Source organism: Crassostrea angulata, chromosome 10 (genome assembly GCF_025612915.1).
Source record: "Crassostrea angulata isolate pt1a10 chromosome 10, ASM2561291v2, whole genome shotgun sequence".
Taxonomy (NCBI): domain Eukaryota; kingdom Metazoa; phylum Mollusca; class Bivalvia; order Ostreida; family Ostreidae; genus Magallana; species Magallana angulata.
This window is the reverse complement of record NC_069120.1, coordinates 33,690,285-33,705,285: the sequence shown is the minus strand read 5'-3', so window position 1 is coordinate 33,705,285 and position 15,001 is coordinate 33,690,285. Positions and strand designations below refer to the sequence as shown.

The following is a 15,001-nucleotide window of genomic DNA, read 5'->3' as shown; positions in this document are numbered from 1 at the left end:
AAACGACATTAACATTGTACAGTCGGTGATATTTACATGAATGTTTAAGATGTGTCATGTAAAATTCCATCTGGTGTAAGTTCACAGGAAGTGACAGTAACAACCGCCTGATAGCGATATCTATAGAACCATGCGCAGCATGCATTTATTCATCCATCAAATGTAAAGTTTATCGTCTGAATAAATCAAATAAACCAAAATATATATATTTGCAGTTGTTTTACATAAGTACACAACTTGTGTGCGTAAGATACGGGGAAACCATGATGCTTCGAGTACCCGTTTCAAGAGTAGTGTGAAGGTGTAATAGGAACAGTACATTCAATGCGATTAAGTGTCCGAGCACTTTTAAACACCATCCACAAGCCACTGGTTTTCAATGTGGTACTTTTGATTTTTATGTCTTTCTAATTATGTAGCCATCGGATTTAAAGTAGAGGTTTTGGAGGAAGTTAATGGTTTTCGCAGATACCATTAGACATACTGCGAACAATAGACAAATCCTTCGGCCCCGTATTTGTCTACATTTATAAACTGTAGTTTACTTGAGTGTGCTATGACTTAAAACAGGATCTCTAGTTTTGCTTTCCGTCTTTTCATTTGATGCGGTGAACCTAAGCAAACGTTTGGGTCAGGATTGTCCATATCTTATACTCCGTAAACTGAGGAAGGCCAGCGTTTTCTGATTTCTGTATATATATATTTTTTTGCCAAGCGTTATTAAACACCCCCAGAACCGCAGTGCAACCGAGTGACAATAAGCTTATTGTTTTGCTTTTGGGAAACAGTGCTTTTAAAACAAGAGCAGTAATGAAAATGAGGCTTGAACTTATTGGATCGTTTTGTTTCTATTTTGGATACCTCGTATTCAAAACGTTTTGCATATCGACGGAATTTCCAGAGAGAGAGACGGTCTTTGGGAAAGTCCGTGGCCGCGTCAGTGAGCGGATTATCGGATCACCGGTGGAGGAATATCTAGGAATTCCCTTCGCGTCCCCACCAGTAGGAGCAAAACGATTTCAGGTATAGTGGATGCATGTTGCGCGATGATGCGCCCGGCGTGCTCTCGCATGCAGGTCAGAGTGCATAATAATTTGAACAGCGCTAGGGTCGAGTATTTCGTTGATGATTTCCCCCCATCAGTGGATTGTTTTTGGCATAGAATGCATACATGCAGAACAGAGTGATGTGAAGCAGAAGATGATTACTATGGGCATCAAATTAATGCTTGAAAAAAAAAATCAGTTGAGAAGTAATTCCGTAATCTATCAGAACAATTCGATCTCTGACATTTATATTGCAGTATGGATTGTTTTTCTTTTAACTGTTTTATCTGAATTTTCCCAGCAGTTTTATATGCCATTTCATTATCAGCGGAATTGTGGCATTCTATTCTTATACACCTATGTACAATAATCAGAGGTTATTATCAATTCTGATGTTTTTGGTCATCGCTTTCACTGTTAGGTCGGAATATGCCATTTGATTAGTTAATTATCAATGATTTTATGTAAAAAGGATAATTACGTAATAGTCATTGTTTTTATTGTTGTGGACAATTTTTATCACCAACAAAAGTTCTAGAATCTTGAAATCATACAGAAGTTTGAATAATTCAATGAAACTCGAATGATGATTAATTAAATTCAAATGCCATAGCTACCGTAGTTTTTTTTCTACTGAACTAATCACTAAAAGTCGTTTTAAAACCATGGACATATAATAGACATAACATAAACTCTTTCTAATCAGGAGAACGAGGAATACAGATCTTTACTTTCGTACCTATTTTTCTTCTGTCTGTCCTTTCCATCAATTGATCAAATCGTTCACCTTTTGTTAGCCAGAGTCATACATAATTATTACGTACATAGTTAATTAATTGCCGTTGGTACAACGCTCAAACAAAAAATTAAAGGGTTTATGCAATTGCTTTCATAGTTCTTGAGGATATACCCATGTTTATTTATTTATTTATTTTTTTCAGAGACCTATCAAACCTGATTCTTGGAATGATGTACTGAACACGACACGACTCCCACCTGCCTGCTGGCAGGGCAAAATCAACGCAATCTACATCAAGGCGCACATGCCAGAATTTGATATCAATGACCAGAGTGAGGATTGTCTGTATCTCAATATCTTTGTGCCAAAGGTATACTCCATTATGTTTGTTCGTGCTAATTGTAAAATTGAAACAAATGTCCTGTCGATTTTTATCTTGTAAAGTTACAAACAGATGGACAAGAACAACAAGCGACTTTAAGCAAAGTGATATACACGAGCGCTTATGATTTTTAATGGCGCGTTCGATCGGAATCATTTTAGCTCACTTAAGAAAGTGAATGGACGACTTTGTAGTAAGAAAGTACAATAACACGTTTTAAACTCCCAATAAATTGATATTTCTTACCTCGTAGTCATGAAGCTGTAACACTGAAAAACTATTGAAAGTATGGCGTCTAAATATGACGTCACAATAAAACGGTACGTTATATGACGTCAGCACATGTATTTTCAATGAGCAAAACTATAGCCTACTATAGAAATTTAAAAAGAAATATTGGCTTATTTTACAATAAATAGCATGTTGTATGTCTTTAGTCCATAGAAAAGAACATAACGTTCCCAGTGATGTTTTACATCCATGGCGGATCTAACAGAGCTGGAATGGGGGCGATGCTTCCCGGTGACTTATTAGCTGCCCATGGACAAATTATTGTGATCAATTTCAACTACAGACTGGGTTTGCTAGGTATTGATAAAATCAATTAAAACAAAATGGGAATTTTTTTTTTTAAATAATTAAGGTTGTATGTGACACTTCCATATTGTGACGTACTTCCTATAGAAATAAACAATAAAATAAAGAAATTATATTTTCTTTCCGATAACTGATACCCTAACAGTGTAACGCAATGATTAGAGTGTTATCTACAAATCTGTTAGCCATGAGTTCGAATCTTGCTGGTGCTTTTATAATTTTTACCATCCCAAATATTTTTAAAAATATATTTTGGTCAAATATTGCAAAATTTGAAAATTCTAAATCAGTGGAATACGTTTTGAATTTCAATATCGACAGGTGTTCCTTACCACCTTCAAAACGAATAAAGCAATAATGCATTATATAAGGAATAAGGAATCATTCTTTGAGTATTATGAGGTGATAATTTTGGTCGGGGCGTGATCAAATGCAGTAGATTTGATCACGCCCCGACCGAAATTATCACCTCAAAATATTCAAAGAATGATTCCTCATTACTTATATTTATATGATTTTAAACCATCGTACGATTATATATTAGATATAAATAAGCAAACCCCGCTGTCGCCTCAATTTGCCTTTATGAGTTATATAGTACAAAATCGATACGTAGTGTTATCACAGGCAAAGACACTGGAAAATGTAAATATATCAAATAAAAACTGATTTAGGTTTTTAATAGGATTTTTATCATCTGTGGAGAACAACTTCCCGGGAAACAATGGACTCTTGGACCAGGTTCTAGCGATGAAGTGGGTCAACTCCAACATCCAGTACTTCAACGGGGACGTCAGTAGCATCACTATTGTGGGTCATAGCGCTGGGGCGGGGGACACGGGGCTCCACCTGGTGTCTCCTCTCACAAAAGGTACGTTTCAAGTTTTTACTTTATAAAATCTTCGGATTACCATTTTTAAATTGATTTATTTTTTTTATTTTTTTTAAGTTTTCAATTCTTGATTATTTCAATTATTATTAGATAAAATTAGACATGTGTAAATCAAACATGCCCGGAAATTTTTTTTTTTATTTACTTCATCAAATCGTAAATGCTCGTTTCAGGTTTATTTAAAAATGCCATTCTTATGAGCGGTTCGCCATTAGCGCACTGGGCTATGGCAATGCCGAACCAATATCCCGGCTCCAATATTAACTCCACTATTCTGAGAATAGCGTTAAATGCTGCCGACATAAGACAGATCAGCGTACAGGACCTTATAGCGATCGAGGCCATTTTGTCAAAAGTAATTGCTAATTTTCCATTTTTTCTTCCTATATTCGGAAAGCTATTACGACGGTTTAAATCTATCATGCATTTGTCTATATTGTCAATTGATTTAGGCAGATCCGTGGTCTGTAAAAGAAATAGTAACTTTATAATATTGGGAAAATTCCAGATTAGGTTATCCAATAATTATCTATTTAAATTTTTTTTCTACTGTATTTAGAAAATTCTTTAACTGACCAAGATATATAATTTTTGATATTCAATAACAATAAAATGTAATAATTGAAGTTTTATTTTTCTATGATAAAACTTGCTGGCAGTGTATAACACTGGTTTATGATTTTATCAGGGGTTATTTAAACTCCTACATGGTCTTCGCAATGTCCATAAACATGTACCATACATTGTATATTAGTACATGTACCGTATATTAGTACATGTACCGTATATTAGTACATGTACCGTGTATTAGTACATGTAACTTCGTTGGGTATCTCCCTGTGTTATAGGTACATGTACTTACATGAATATGGATCAGGGAAATCCTATATCCTTGACGCAGACATAACATCTTACATGAAAAATATACAAACAGCAGTCGGTCGTACTATGATATTTTATAAATGTTGATATAAAATCCCCCATTTCAATATATATTGTATCTATGTTTTTTCCGCTTTACTGAGAATGGCATATACCATAACCCAAAAGTATAAGTTTGATATAAAAAAACATATATATCTCTCTGTTGTGCAATCGGAACATCGCTCGGCCTTTTCCGTCAAGTCGTTTTTTCTCGACTTGACGGAAAAGGCCGAGCGATGTTCCGATTGCCTGTTGTGCTGACCGTTTTGTATTGTAGTTACTCCCCTTCAGCGTGGTTCCTTACCCAGCAGTTGTCGACAACTATTACCTGACTGAACAACCTAGAACGTCTTTCAAAAATGGCGACTTTCACGGAGAAGCTTTCTTCTTATCATTTACTGCAGACGAGAGCTTTGCTGATCTCGGTCAGTACAGCCTTCCCAAGTCATTTTGAAATTAAAGATTCAAACTTTGCTTTTCAAATTCATAGATTATAAATTTTTTTTGTAGGATTATTCAAGGACGCCTCTTTTCCCGGTTTTCTTGTACGATACGAGCCATTTTATCCTAAGATATGTAATTTCCTAGGTAAGTAAACGGAAAAAAAAGATTGAGAGCTCTCCAAATTTGTATGATAGAAAAATTGCTAACATGCGCGAATATTGTGTGGTCCGACACCCCCCCCCCCCATCTCTCCTTTTGGGAAAATTCAAACTTATAAATTTTACTTTGTGAAATAATTATCAAAAGTTAGACTCTTGTTGCTATAGCAACAAATAGGTCTTTCGTTCTTTTATATATTTTTATATGTATGAATCTGTAAATAAAAAAAATTGCTTGTTTCGTGTAGAAAAAAATAATGGAAATAATATTTACTGTGAAGAAAATTTCCAGAGCTTTCTTCCATGTAAAGCAACGAAAATGAACAAAAAATCAATTTTTGGAGTACCTCTTGTGAAGACCGAAGCTACATATGTACGCCGATTCAAACAAAAGATGTTAAACAAATCTACATACAAATGTCTATCTGTCTTAAAAGTTTAGTTGTTCAAGTCAGTGTCAAACCTTATAAGGGATGGTAGACAAAGATAATACCTCCAGGCTCTTTTTTTTCAAAATTCATTTTTTTCAAAATTCATTTCCGGTTGTCCATTTCCTTTTCGGCTCAAAAAATTTGTCTCCACGGGATTTCAGAGACGGAAAATTTATGTCCAAAATTTGTGGGATGATAGACCTATGTATGAAGATGTGTTTAAACTATTTGTATAAGAAAATATGTCCTTTTATTTTTAGATCCTTCTGAAGAATTTGGGGGGGGGGGGGGGTCCGATAATCTTGTTTTTCAGAGGGGTAGGGGAGTCAAGGCTTATTAAGGTCTTCCGTTGAAAATTGCATTGTTTTCTCTTTGTTTCTAATTTTTCCACCTTTTTTGTCTCCTTAATTTCTCAGAGATAATGAGATATATTTTCCGGATTTTCCAACGGAAGATCTTAATAAGCCTCGACTCCCTTTCCCCTCTGGCAAACAAAATTACCCCCCCCCCCCCCTCACCTCCCCGTAAGAATTTGAGTATAAAAATACCATATTTTCTAATCATAAAATCTCTGCTTTTTTAACAAACCTCACTATATTCTATATATATATACATTTTTTAGAGTAATCAAACAGTCGTAAATTAATTTGAAATCAAATTTTTGATTGAAGATGTCCTTACGGAGGCGTATAGCGATGTCAACCCCTCCGGAAAAAGGCTTATTGAGGTAGGTTCCTTACTGATTGATTAAAAATTGTATATATAACGTATTATAATTATATTATATCATAACTTATCATAAACTTATTATAAGGGAAAGGCAGACCCAATGGAAGCTGAATAAACTTGTAAATTAAGTATCCATAAAATATATCTGTAATTCTTAGGTATGATTATTTAGATATAAACTATTGATAAAAGTTTGAATATTTTCTCTATATCTTTATACAAAGTTGTTCTTCTCAATGGGATTGGTATATTCTAAAAATAGCTACGGCCATCCTTGAATGTGATCATTATGAGTCCGGCTGGAACATTTCACTCGGTGGACCTCTTATATTATACGACATGTGTTTTTCCCGTTGTGTTACAGTTCTGGCTAAAAAAATTCATACTTTTTTTTTCAGGCTGAAGCCGATATGCTTTTTTATGCCGGCATGATGGAATTGGCCGATCTACTTTCTGACTCAGAAGCCAAGCCGGAGGTGACTGTCCTTGAATACGACATAATTATGCCATACTTGAATAATCCCAAATGGCAAGGCGAGTGGTTATTACAATCCTCTGAATAAAGAAAAACCTCTAGTAATAATAGGAACAATGTGGACTTCGCAAATATTTTACGATTATAGCCTTTTGATGAGGTCAGTCCATGGTTTTATAGACCTGGTGAGAATATATAGGCCAAGGACGAAGTCCAAAGTTGATATACTCTCATATAAAACGATGTTTTGACCAATATCAAAAGGCTGTAATTGTTTTGTAATAATCATTTGAAAACCGATTCTTTTCAAGAGTATAAATGTTAAATATTTGCTTCAGAATCTAGACGTTGAATTCATACTCTGACGTCACAATGTCGCAATGCCAAAACTAGTAATCTATTTTTTACCATAACGAGGGTTATAAATTTTCTATTTTAAGTATAGTGGGGTTTATAACAGAAATTGTAGCACAATCACATGACAGCAATCGACCAGTTATGCGCTTAGAAAAATACGATATTATAATAAAATATGATATGATTTATATGAGGTGAATGTTCAATTCACGCAATTATCACAAACTTGTCTATCTGTGTGCAAACAAATTCTCATATCGCGCTAGCGCGCGTTATTCAATTTGTATGGTTGCAGCTATGAGAACACATCTTTCAAAAAATAATTATTCATTACTTAAATAAATACATGCGAAAAACATTAACATGATCGGTGAGATTTCCTCCGCGAAATTGTGAAGGAGCCAATGAAAATAGAGCATGAATTATTCACGAGTAAGGGGAAAGTTCATTGAATTGGCCCACCTCCCACGGTCAGTAAGCGGTCGCCAGGTTGACCTTGGGTTTCTGACGATGATTTACACCGTTTCAATTGCAGATTCCGTATAGCCTAATCCTAAGACAATCAAGGAAATGTTGATTTTACAGGTGTAAACCACGGGCAAGACATCTTTTACCTGTTTGGGGTTCCCTTACTGGGCAAGCCGGATGTAAATTTCACGAGTTCTGACGTTGAAGCCAGCAAAGCAGAGATGACGTTGTACAGTAACTTCGTTAAATCCGGGTAACTCATATTGTTACCATATTGTTACCATTATCATCACTGTGGTTTCATGAATAATCTTGCAACTCAATTTTCGCGGATATAGTGAAAATAACAGTTTTACGGATGAAAACGTATTATTATATGTCGCCTGTATCAGAAAGTGTACTTCAATTAACGATTTTAAATGCTAGCTCATGCTACAATGTAGCTAATAAAAGCAAGTTCATCTTGTAGTTCCCCCGTTTCATCATTGCAGGTTGTTTACGTCAGACGGGAAAACAAGAGTGGGTAGTCTGTACAACAAAGACAGTAAGAAATACAACAGAATGTCCCTACAGGGTAACATTGTATCCATAGAACAGCTCCAGAACTTCCGTGCTTCCAAGATGAACTTCTGGAACAATGTGGTTCCAAACACAAATTTCACGTGCAATGCGTACTCCTCCGCCGCCCCAGGACGTTATTTTGATATGAGTTTATTTTTCCTTACTCCGTGTGAACTTGTTTTATTTTTTTATGTCAATAAATATCTCTAGGCATCGAATAATGAATACTTATTGTATACACGGGGTAATTCTGTTACTACTAGGCAGCGAAGGGTTATCATAAAAGAAAGAAAAAATCGTTAAAAATATTTTTTTATCAAAGATTGGTCCGATAACCCGCTGTCAGCAGGCTATCACGTTGTCACCGATTGCAAAAATTTCGATTTCAACAAAACAGATAAAAAGAAGCAAACTTGTATTTTCTTGAATATGAACCGTTACAAAGAGCTAGAGAACGGTGGTAAAGTAAAACTCGGTTATAGCGAAGTCCTAGTGACCAATGAATTTACTTCCTTTTATCCGCAATTCGTTATATCCGTAAAACGAAATCGTAATACATGTAATAACTGTAGCGAATTCATCATATACATGGTTATTTTCACCAGACTAATTGAAAATGAAAAAAAAGTATATTTTTTGATACCTTTAATAAACGGATTATGAATTTTAGAATTTATGTGAAAATAAATTCATTCAAACTATTATGTTAAATGGTATTGCAAACTCTTTAAACAATAAAGAAATTCGTTATGAAAGTGTTAAATTTCGTTATAATTCACCTCTAGGGAACCCAAAATCAGTTCGCTTTAGTTAAACCCGAATTCGTAATAAATGTTAAGTTTTGTAAATATTTGTAAAGAGACCTACCGGGAATGTCGCTATATTGGTGTTCGTACAAACCGAGTTTTACTGTAAACGCCCACATGGTAGACGTTAAGGAAAGATTTAAAAATGATTGACCACAGTCATCAAGCAATAATGGATACCCGTTCAAGATTAACAAAATAAACCCAAGAAAAATAATCTTTACACCTGTGCCTCTTGTCAGCTCAATAAACCCATATCTGCAGTATGTACAGCACGACCACCTCCGGCATACTTTAAAACCTGGGCTGGCCTGGCCTGGCCTCACTTTTGGCCTGGCCTCACTTTTGGCTTGGTCCCATATTTTGGCCTGTCCTCAAATTTGGCCTCTACAAAAATGTTTGGCCTCAAATTTATTTTTTGCATTTTCTTCACATCATTGATGATTTAATTGATTGTTCATTGATTTATTTTCGATGTACATTAAACATCCCACTTGGTGGCTTTAGCGTCTTATAGTGATAGTCTATTAAAAATAGTAGTTACAATTGAAAATATAGTACTAACAATGTATATTTATGTCTACAGAGTATATCGAGTAATCCATTCCAACATATTTTTATTCAGTCTGTTTTAAATTCTTAATAACTCAAGAATGCCATTATATAACAAAGGCGTGTTTTTGCAATGCACTTAGACCAAACTGCTCTCAGGATCGGACAATATCAATGTGACTCTTCTTTTATCAACGACTTGTTTGAGGAAGAAATAATTGAGGAGGTCACCATTTGCTTATTCTAACCAAAATCAAAGGTCACTTAATATGATGCTTCGTTCAAATTCTGATAATGACAATTCGGAGAAAAATTGTTTCCTTAATATACAAACTGCATGAGACTCTACTCTAACCAGGAGGTGATGATTTATGACCAACACCAAGTCAAGTTATCGGAGGATGCAATGCTGCAGTCATTCACAAATGCCATGAATTAAATTAGACCGTGTAAAATGTTAAATGACAGGGTAGGCAATGAATCAATCTGACCCCAATGTACATGTAGGAGATCAGGAGTGTTGACAGATAATGTCAAACAATGTCAAATGTCAAATGTCAAACAAACGAACTGCACATTTTAAGTGCATTACACAGTGATATAAATTTGATGTCATGTACCAGTTTACAAAGGTTTTTGGATATCAATCAGGTCAGTATTAACTTTTAATGGGGGATGGGGAGTGGGGGTTGGGGGGTTGACGGCTCATAGTTTTAAAGTTAATCGCTATGGTACATGTATTGGCATAATCTATATTCCTTTACAATAGTAAGAGCAGTGGTGTATATGCATGTCATAGGTATTTTGTGTGTTTATACATGGATTAAATTAATTACAATTCGGTCACTTGTCATAAATTTAAACAATAAAATGCTTTCTTTGGTGATTCATTCGGGATATGAAAGTAGCGACATTGCAGAAAAAATACATAACCCGCGTTAGCGGGTCATGTAATTTTTTTCTGCATTGATCGCTACCTTCATAACCCGAATGAATCATCAAACAAAGCATTTTATTGTTTATATTAACATCTTTCTTTTAGCTAATTGATAAATTGATTATGAAAAGTAAGTAAAATTCACTAAATTACAGTCAATGTACGTAAGTACGTTAGCTAAAAGAAACAGCCAAATCGTCTCCCGGAGAATCTGACATTTTTTCTAGGTCGCTGTAGGTTTGGACCAATCGATTAACAGGGCTTGTCTACATCTGTCCTGTCAGTTTCTTATCAGTTTCAGCAGCTATAGATTTCGACCAATCGATAAACGGGGCGTGTAGATTTCAGTCTGGCTGTTTCTATAGAGCTATGAATTAACCATAGGCTTCCGTAAGAAACAGAGGGATTAATACTTTATATATATATATATATATATATATATATATATATATATATATATATATATATATATATATATATATATATATATATTCATATGATAATACCTTATACAAATGTACATCGAAAAAGCACTGGATTTTCAATTTCTAAAAGAAATGAATAAAAATTCAATCTAAATCTAAGAAAATGAGAAAAAAAGAGATTTTAAAGTTTGAGGCCAAACATTTTTGAAGAGGCCAATTTAGGAGCCATGCCAAAATTTAGGACCAAACCAATTTTGAGGCCAACACTAAGGCCAGACCAACTTTGAGGCCAGGCCAGGCAAGGTTTCCTTTTGATGCTATCAGAACGTTGGGATCAGCATAGCTATTGGCAATTTGACAATTATAAAAACGGAAAACACCATAAAAACAAAATATTCAAAATTACGTGAAAATTAATAGAAATATAAACAAGAGACCCATGGGGCCCAATTGCTCACCTGAGCAACAATGGCTTTAACATATGGCCCCTCGGTAGAATAACAAAAAATAAATATTGTAAAATATTTGAATTTTACACTTTTTTGCATACACGTAGTCTTTAACGTTGTACCTTTATGGAATACTGTTTTTGCCGAGAATAAAAAAATACTACGCAAGATATAAAACTAAACATTTGGTGGGGGTACACTGTTAACTTCCAATTCCCTATAGTTTCGTTCTGCCCCCACCCCCTCCCCCACTTTATAAAGCGATCAAAATATATGAGAGCATATAGGTTCGGGTTCGCCTACCCATTTTACCAAGACTCGTATGGAAAACCGAACCCGAAGTTATAAACTGATTGAAACAGCTTAGGTGAGCTAAAAACAAAAAATCTCTCTCTCTCTCTCTCTCTCTCTCTCTCTCTCTCTCTCTCTCTCTCTCTCTCTAACATACAAACGTCAGGATAAAAGTAAAAGTACAACATTAGTAATTAATTGTTTAAAAACTAATCTCAGTGGCTCAACTTCTTCATAAAAATAAACTAGATTAAAACTTACACTAACTTACACTAAAGATAAATGTACTTATATAAAATCTTATACATGTATAATTGATTTTTTTTATTTCATTATGGAAATACTTGATATAGTTATATAAAAAAAACAACATAAGAAACAAACTACAGGCACATGAATACACATACATTTTATACAGAACAATTTTAAAATGTCCAAATCATAATAAAGGCACGTAGCATCGTTTTTGAAAAAGGGGGGGGGGCAGACTAATCCCAAAAAAAAATTTGACAAGCAAAAAAAGAAGTTAACTTACAATAAAAATTAGTTTTCGGGGGGGGGGGGGAGGAGGTATACCTTTCACTTCAATTTCACTGTTCATTTACTTATTTTCAATTCAATTTTTACATGGTCCAATAAAAGAGGGGGGTGGCAACTCCATGTTAATTCAATTTTTTTGTGTGTAAATTTAAAAAAAAAATGCAGCCCCCCCCCCCCCCCGGTTCCCCTGATGCTACGTGCCTGAAATATGATTAACAATTAAAAATAAATAATCAGTTAGATTCATCATTGGCTGTATTGTCATAGGTCTTGAAAGATCTATTTACTGCTGTATTCAGTCTGTTGGATTTGCGATTGGTCTATAAATAAACAAACCGTATGATAATATACATCATTATATGCACGTGATATCATACGACAGGTAAGAACGATGTGACTTTATAACTGCCATGTAACAACACTACATCCCCACCCATCCCCGAAAAAAATACAGAGAATAAAGCTGTATTCACTTCTTTTTCAAAACTTTGTCATTTCTCTTTTATCAAGATGCCTATTCCCTCTTGATCCTAACATATTAATACTCCCATTCTGATAAAAAAAAAACATTACGCAATACTTAAAATGATTTCACAATAATAAGATATCTTTACTTATTTGTACAATGTTCAACGCTCACCTGTAATATAAAAACCATATAAAGTTTTATTATACATTCTACCTCATATCCCTTTGCTCGGGTAAATCTTCACGATTGTTTCTTTTTCGTCGGTGTATGACCATGGTTATGCTTACCACAACAATATACAAGACGACAATCACAATCACTATCAATACACCTAGAGTGACTGATGTAAAAAAAAAATGATAAAGAATTGGTGAATTATATATCAACTTTAGATTTATAACGAAGAAATATTGAACAACAAAATGCATGTATTATAAGAAAACCCAACAGTAAATGAAAACAAATACTACGAGCTGTGATGTATTTATGTACAATGTACTTACTATGGTAATCTTGCTTGTAATCTGAAGAAGGCTCATTCAATGTTTTCTTTATTTCAATTCTTGTATCTATGAAATAAACGTCAGAAAAACCACAACGTATGATAATATTTAAACAATCTACGAGTTTTCAGATCAGTCTAAGTAACTGCGTGACTTACTGACCATCACAGAATATGTTGCAGCTAGGTCTGGATTTCTCCCTGCATATATCGACATTACACAACGTGCACGATCCCATGATGGTGTCACAGAACTCGAACGGAATCTTACATCTCTGGCCAGCTTCGAGATCACCGCAAGGAAAAGTCGCGTTCAGTTTTCCTGTTTGTTCCTTAAGAGTACCAGCTTTAGCCATTAAGACATATTTCGTGAGAACTATGGCGAATAAAACATGACATGAGTTCATTTTATCCTCTTTTTTTCAGCAGTTGTCTTTAGTTTATTGCTCATCAACGTATGACACAAAATACCCACATATATATATAGATATTCATCTATCATGATTGCACAGGCCTATTTTTGTCCCTGTTGTTAGTATATGATATGACGCAACTTGGTTGCGCCTTTTTGCATATCACGTGTCATATGCATGCATTTATTTATTTTTTTAAGTTCATAAAATACCGGATGGGTGCATAGGATCCAGCGTCAATAAGAATTCAATATAAGTACATGTATCAACTCTTTTTTATATTATTGACTAAATCTGTTAAAGCCCCTAAAAGCCAGTGTCTTTTTACAAAGACATCCAATGCGGATAAATGGCGTCGTATTTAATAAAGTTGTTTTTTTATTAATTTTTGGGTATGTATAAATGCAAGTCTCATAGTATTTGAGATGTTGTACACTTTTTATTTATGCTGCTCAGTCATTTAATAAAAAATCTTTAATTAAGACAAAAGGTCGAAGTCAAAATATATAAAAGACTGGACGAAAAAGGAAAATGAATTCCGTGCAGATGACAAATTAGTATATCTTAGTTCATGTACTATATATAGTATGCACTCGTAAAAAGATGATCGGGGGCTTACCTTTATCGACCATGCTAAGGGTGGGTGTATCACTATGCTAAGATAACCTTTGCAAACACCATCATTCATATCATATTATAAGTACATTGTATTACTGAACCATCGGTTGCTTTTTATCTTATGACTATCTGTGAATATGACTTATTGTCACGTGTACGTAAGTCAGATTTAGTACAATTTTCTGATGTGTAGCAACAATCCTGAAAAGGTCGCAACTAAATTGAATCTTAAGACTTACATTTTACCCCTCTGTAACCAGGAAAGAGCAAAACGTCATGGGGTCGAAGAAAACAAGCAATATAATCATAAAAAGTACGTTTTGACGTATCCATATATAAAAAAGTAATTTAAAATTTCAGATTTTCCCGTTTAAGCTTATATAGAGTAGGGATCATGTTGAGGTTTGCTTAGCTACATTGTAGCTGCTCAATTTGATTCACCACTGTTTTCACCACATTCGCCCTTTTTTATTCTTTTTAAGGTCAGACGCGACATGCCTTCCATTTTTTTTCTTATTTCCCAATCTCCGCAATATAAAGGTTTTCATTACCTCATTTCAACTATATTTTCATGTTATTTATAAAAATACATTGTATTTTTCTATTTAACTTTTAACATATACTTTGACTTTATCAATAATCATTGCAGTGCATTTTGCATGCTATTAAAAGAAAAAAAAAAAAAGAAAAAAATAATATTCTACCTCCAAAATTAGCCTTGTAATGCACCCAAAATTTTGGTCATTAACATGTTTAAATGCAAACGTATCATGGAAAACTGTCTAAGACTGAGGAA

General features: G+C 34.3%; 3 protein-coding genes across 4 annotated transcripts in view; 1 reads left to right on the top strand and 2 right to left on the bottom strand.

Annotated features, from left to right (window-relative positions):
• LOC128167101 (probable proline--tRNA ligase, mitochondrial) overlaps nucleotides 1–15,001 on the bottom strand; it is a 117,495-nt gene that overhangs the window by 93,583 nt on the left and 8,911 nt on the right. The window lies entirely within an intron of this gene.
• LOC128167100 (neuroligin-4, X-linked-like) lies at nucleotides 245–8,511 on the top strand. The gene is made up of 11 exons (XM_052832631.1): nucleotides 245–1,023; nucleotides 1,988–2,155; nucleotides 2,605–2,755; nucleotides 3,450–3,635; nucleotides 3,830–4,011; nucleotides 4,858–5,005; nucleotides 5,091–5,168; nucleotides 6,285–6,340; nucleotides 6,741–6,876; nucleotides 7,760–7,895; nucleotides 8,134–8,511. Exons 1-11 carry the CDS (start codon nucleotides 811–813, stop codon nucleotides 8,411–8,413), a joined length of 1,734 nt encoding a protein of 577 aa, XP_052688591.1. The 5' UTR covers nucleotides 245–810; the 3' UTR covers nucleotides 8,414–8,511.
• LOC128167103 (uncharacterized) lies at nucleotides 11,985–14,273 on the bottom strand. Of its 2 annotated transcripts, XM_052832638.1 has the most exons (5): nucleotides 14,207–14,273; nucleotides 13,338–13,550; nucleotides 13,176–13,241; nucleotides 12,886–13,012; nucleotides 11,985–12,523 (listed from the first exon to the last, which is right to left on the bottom strand). In XM_052832638.1, the coding sequence occupies exons 1-5, from the start codon at nucleotides 14,217–14,219 to the stop codon at nucleotides 12,499–12,501; spliced, it is 444 nt and encodes a 147-aa protein (XP_052688598.1). In that variant the 5' UTR covers nucleotides 14,220–14,273; the 3' UTR covers nucleotides 11,985–12,498. The 2 variants fall into 2 exon arrangements, with proteins under 2 accessions (XP_052688598.1, XP_052688597.1); XM_052832637.1 differs by lacking the exon at nucleotides 14,207–14,273 and having other exon boundaries at nucleotides 11,988–12,523; nucleotides 13,338–13,646.

Coding starts and splice junctions, on each gene's coding strand:
- LOC128167103 (XM_052832637.1), bottom strand. CDS start 13,581: ATGAACTCATGTCATGTTTTATTCGCCATAGTTCTCACGAAATATGTC. Junction 13,242..13,337: donor CTGCAACATATTCTGTGATG/GTCAGTAAGTCA, acceptor TTTATTTCATAG/ATACAAGAATTGAAATAAAG. Junction 12,524..12,885: donor CCCGAGCAAAGGGATATGAG/GTAGAATGTATA, acceptor GTTTATTTATAG/ACCAATCGCAAATCCAACAG.
- LOC128167100 (XM_052832631.1), top strand. CDS start 811: ATGAAAATGAGGCTTGAACTTATTGGATCGTTTTGTTTCTATTTTGGA. Junction 4,012..4,857: donor TCGAGGCCATTTTGTCAAAA/GTAATTGCTAAT, acceptor TTTGTATTGTAG/TTACTCCCCTTCAGCGTGGT. Junction 6,341..6,740: donor CCGGAAAAAGGCTTATTGAG/GTAGGTTCCTTA, acceptor TTTTTTTTTCAG/GCTGAAGCCGATATGCTTTT.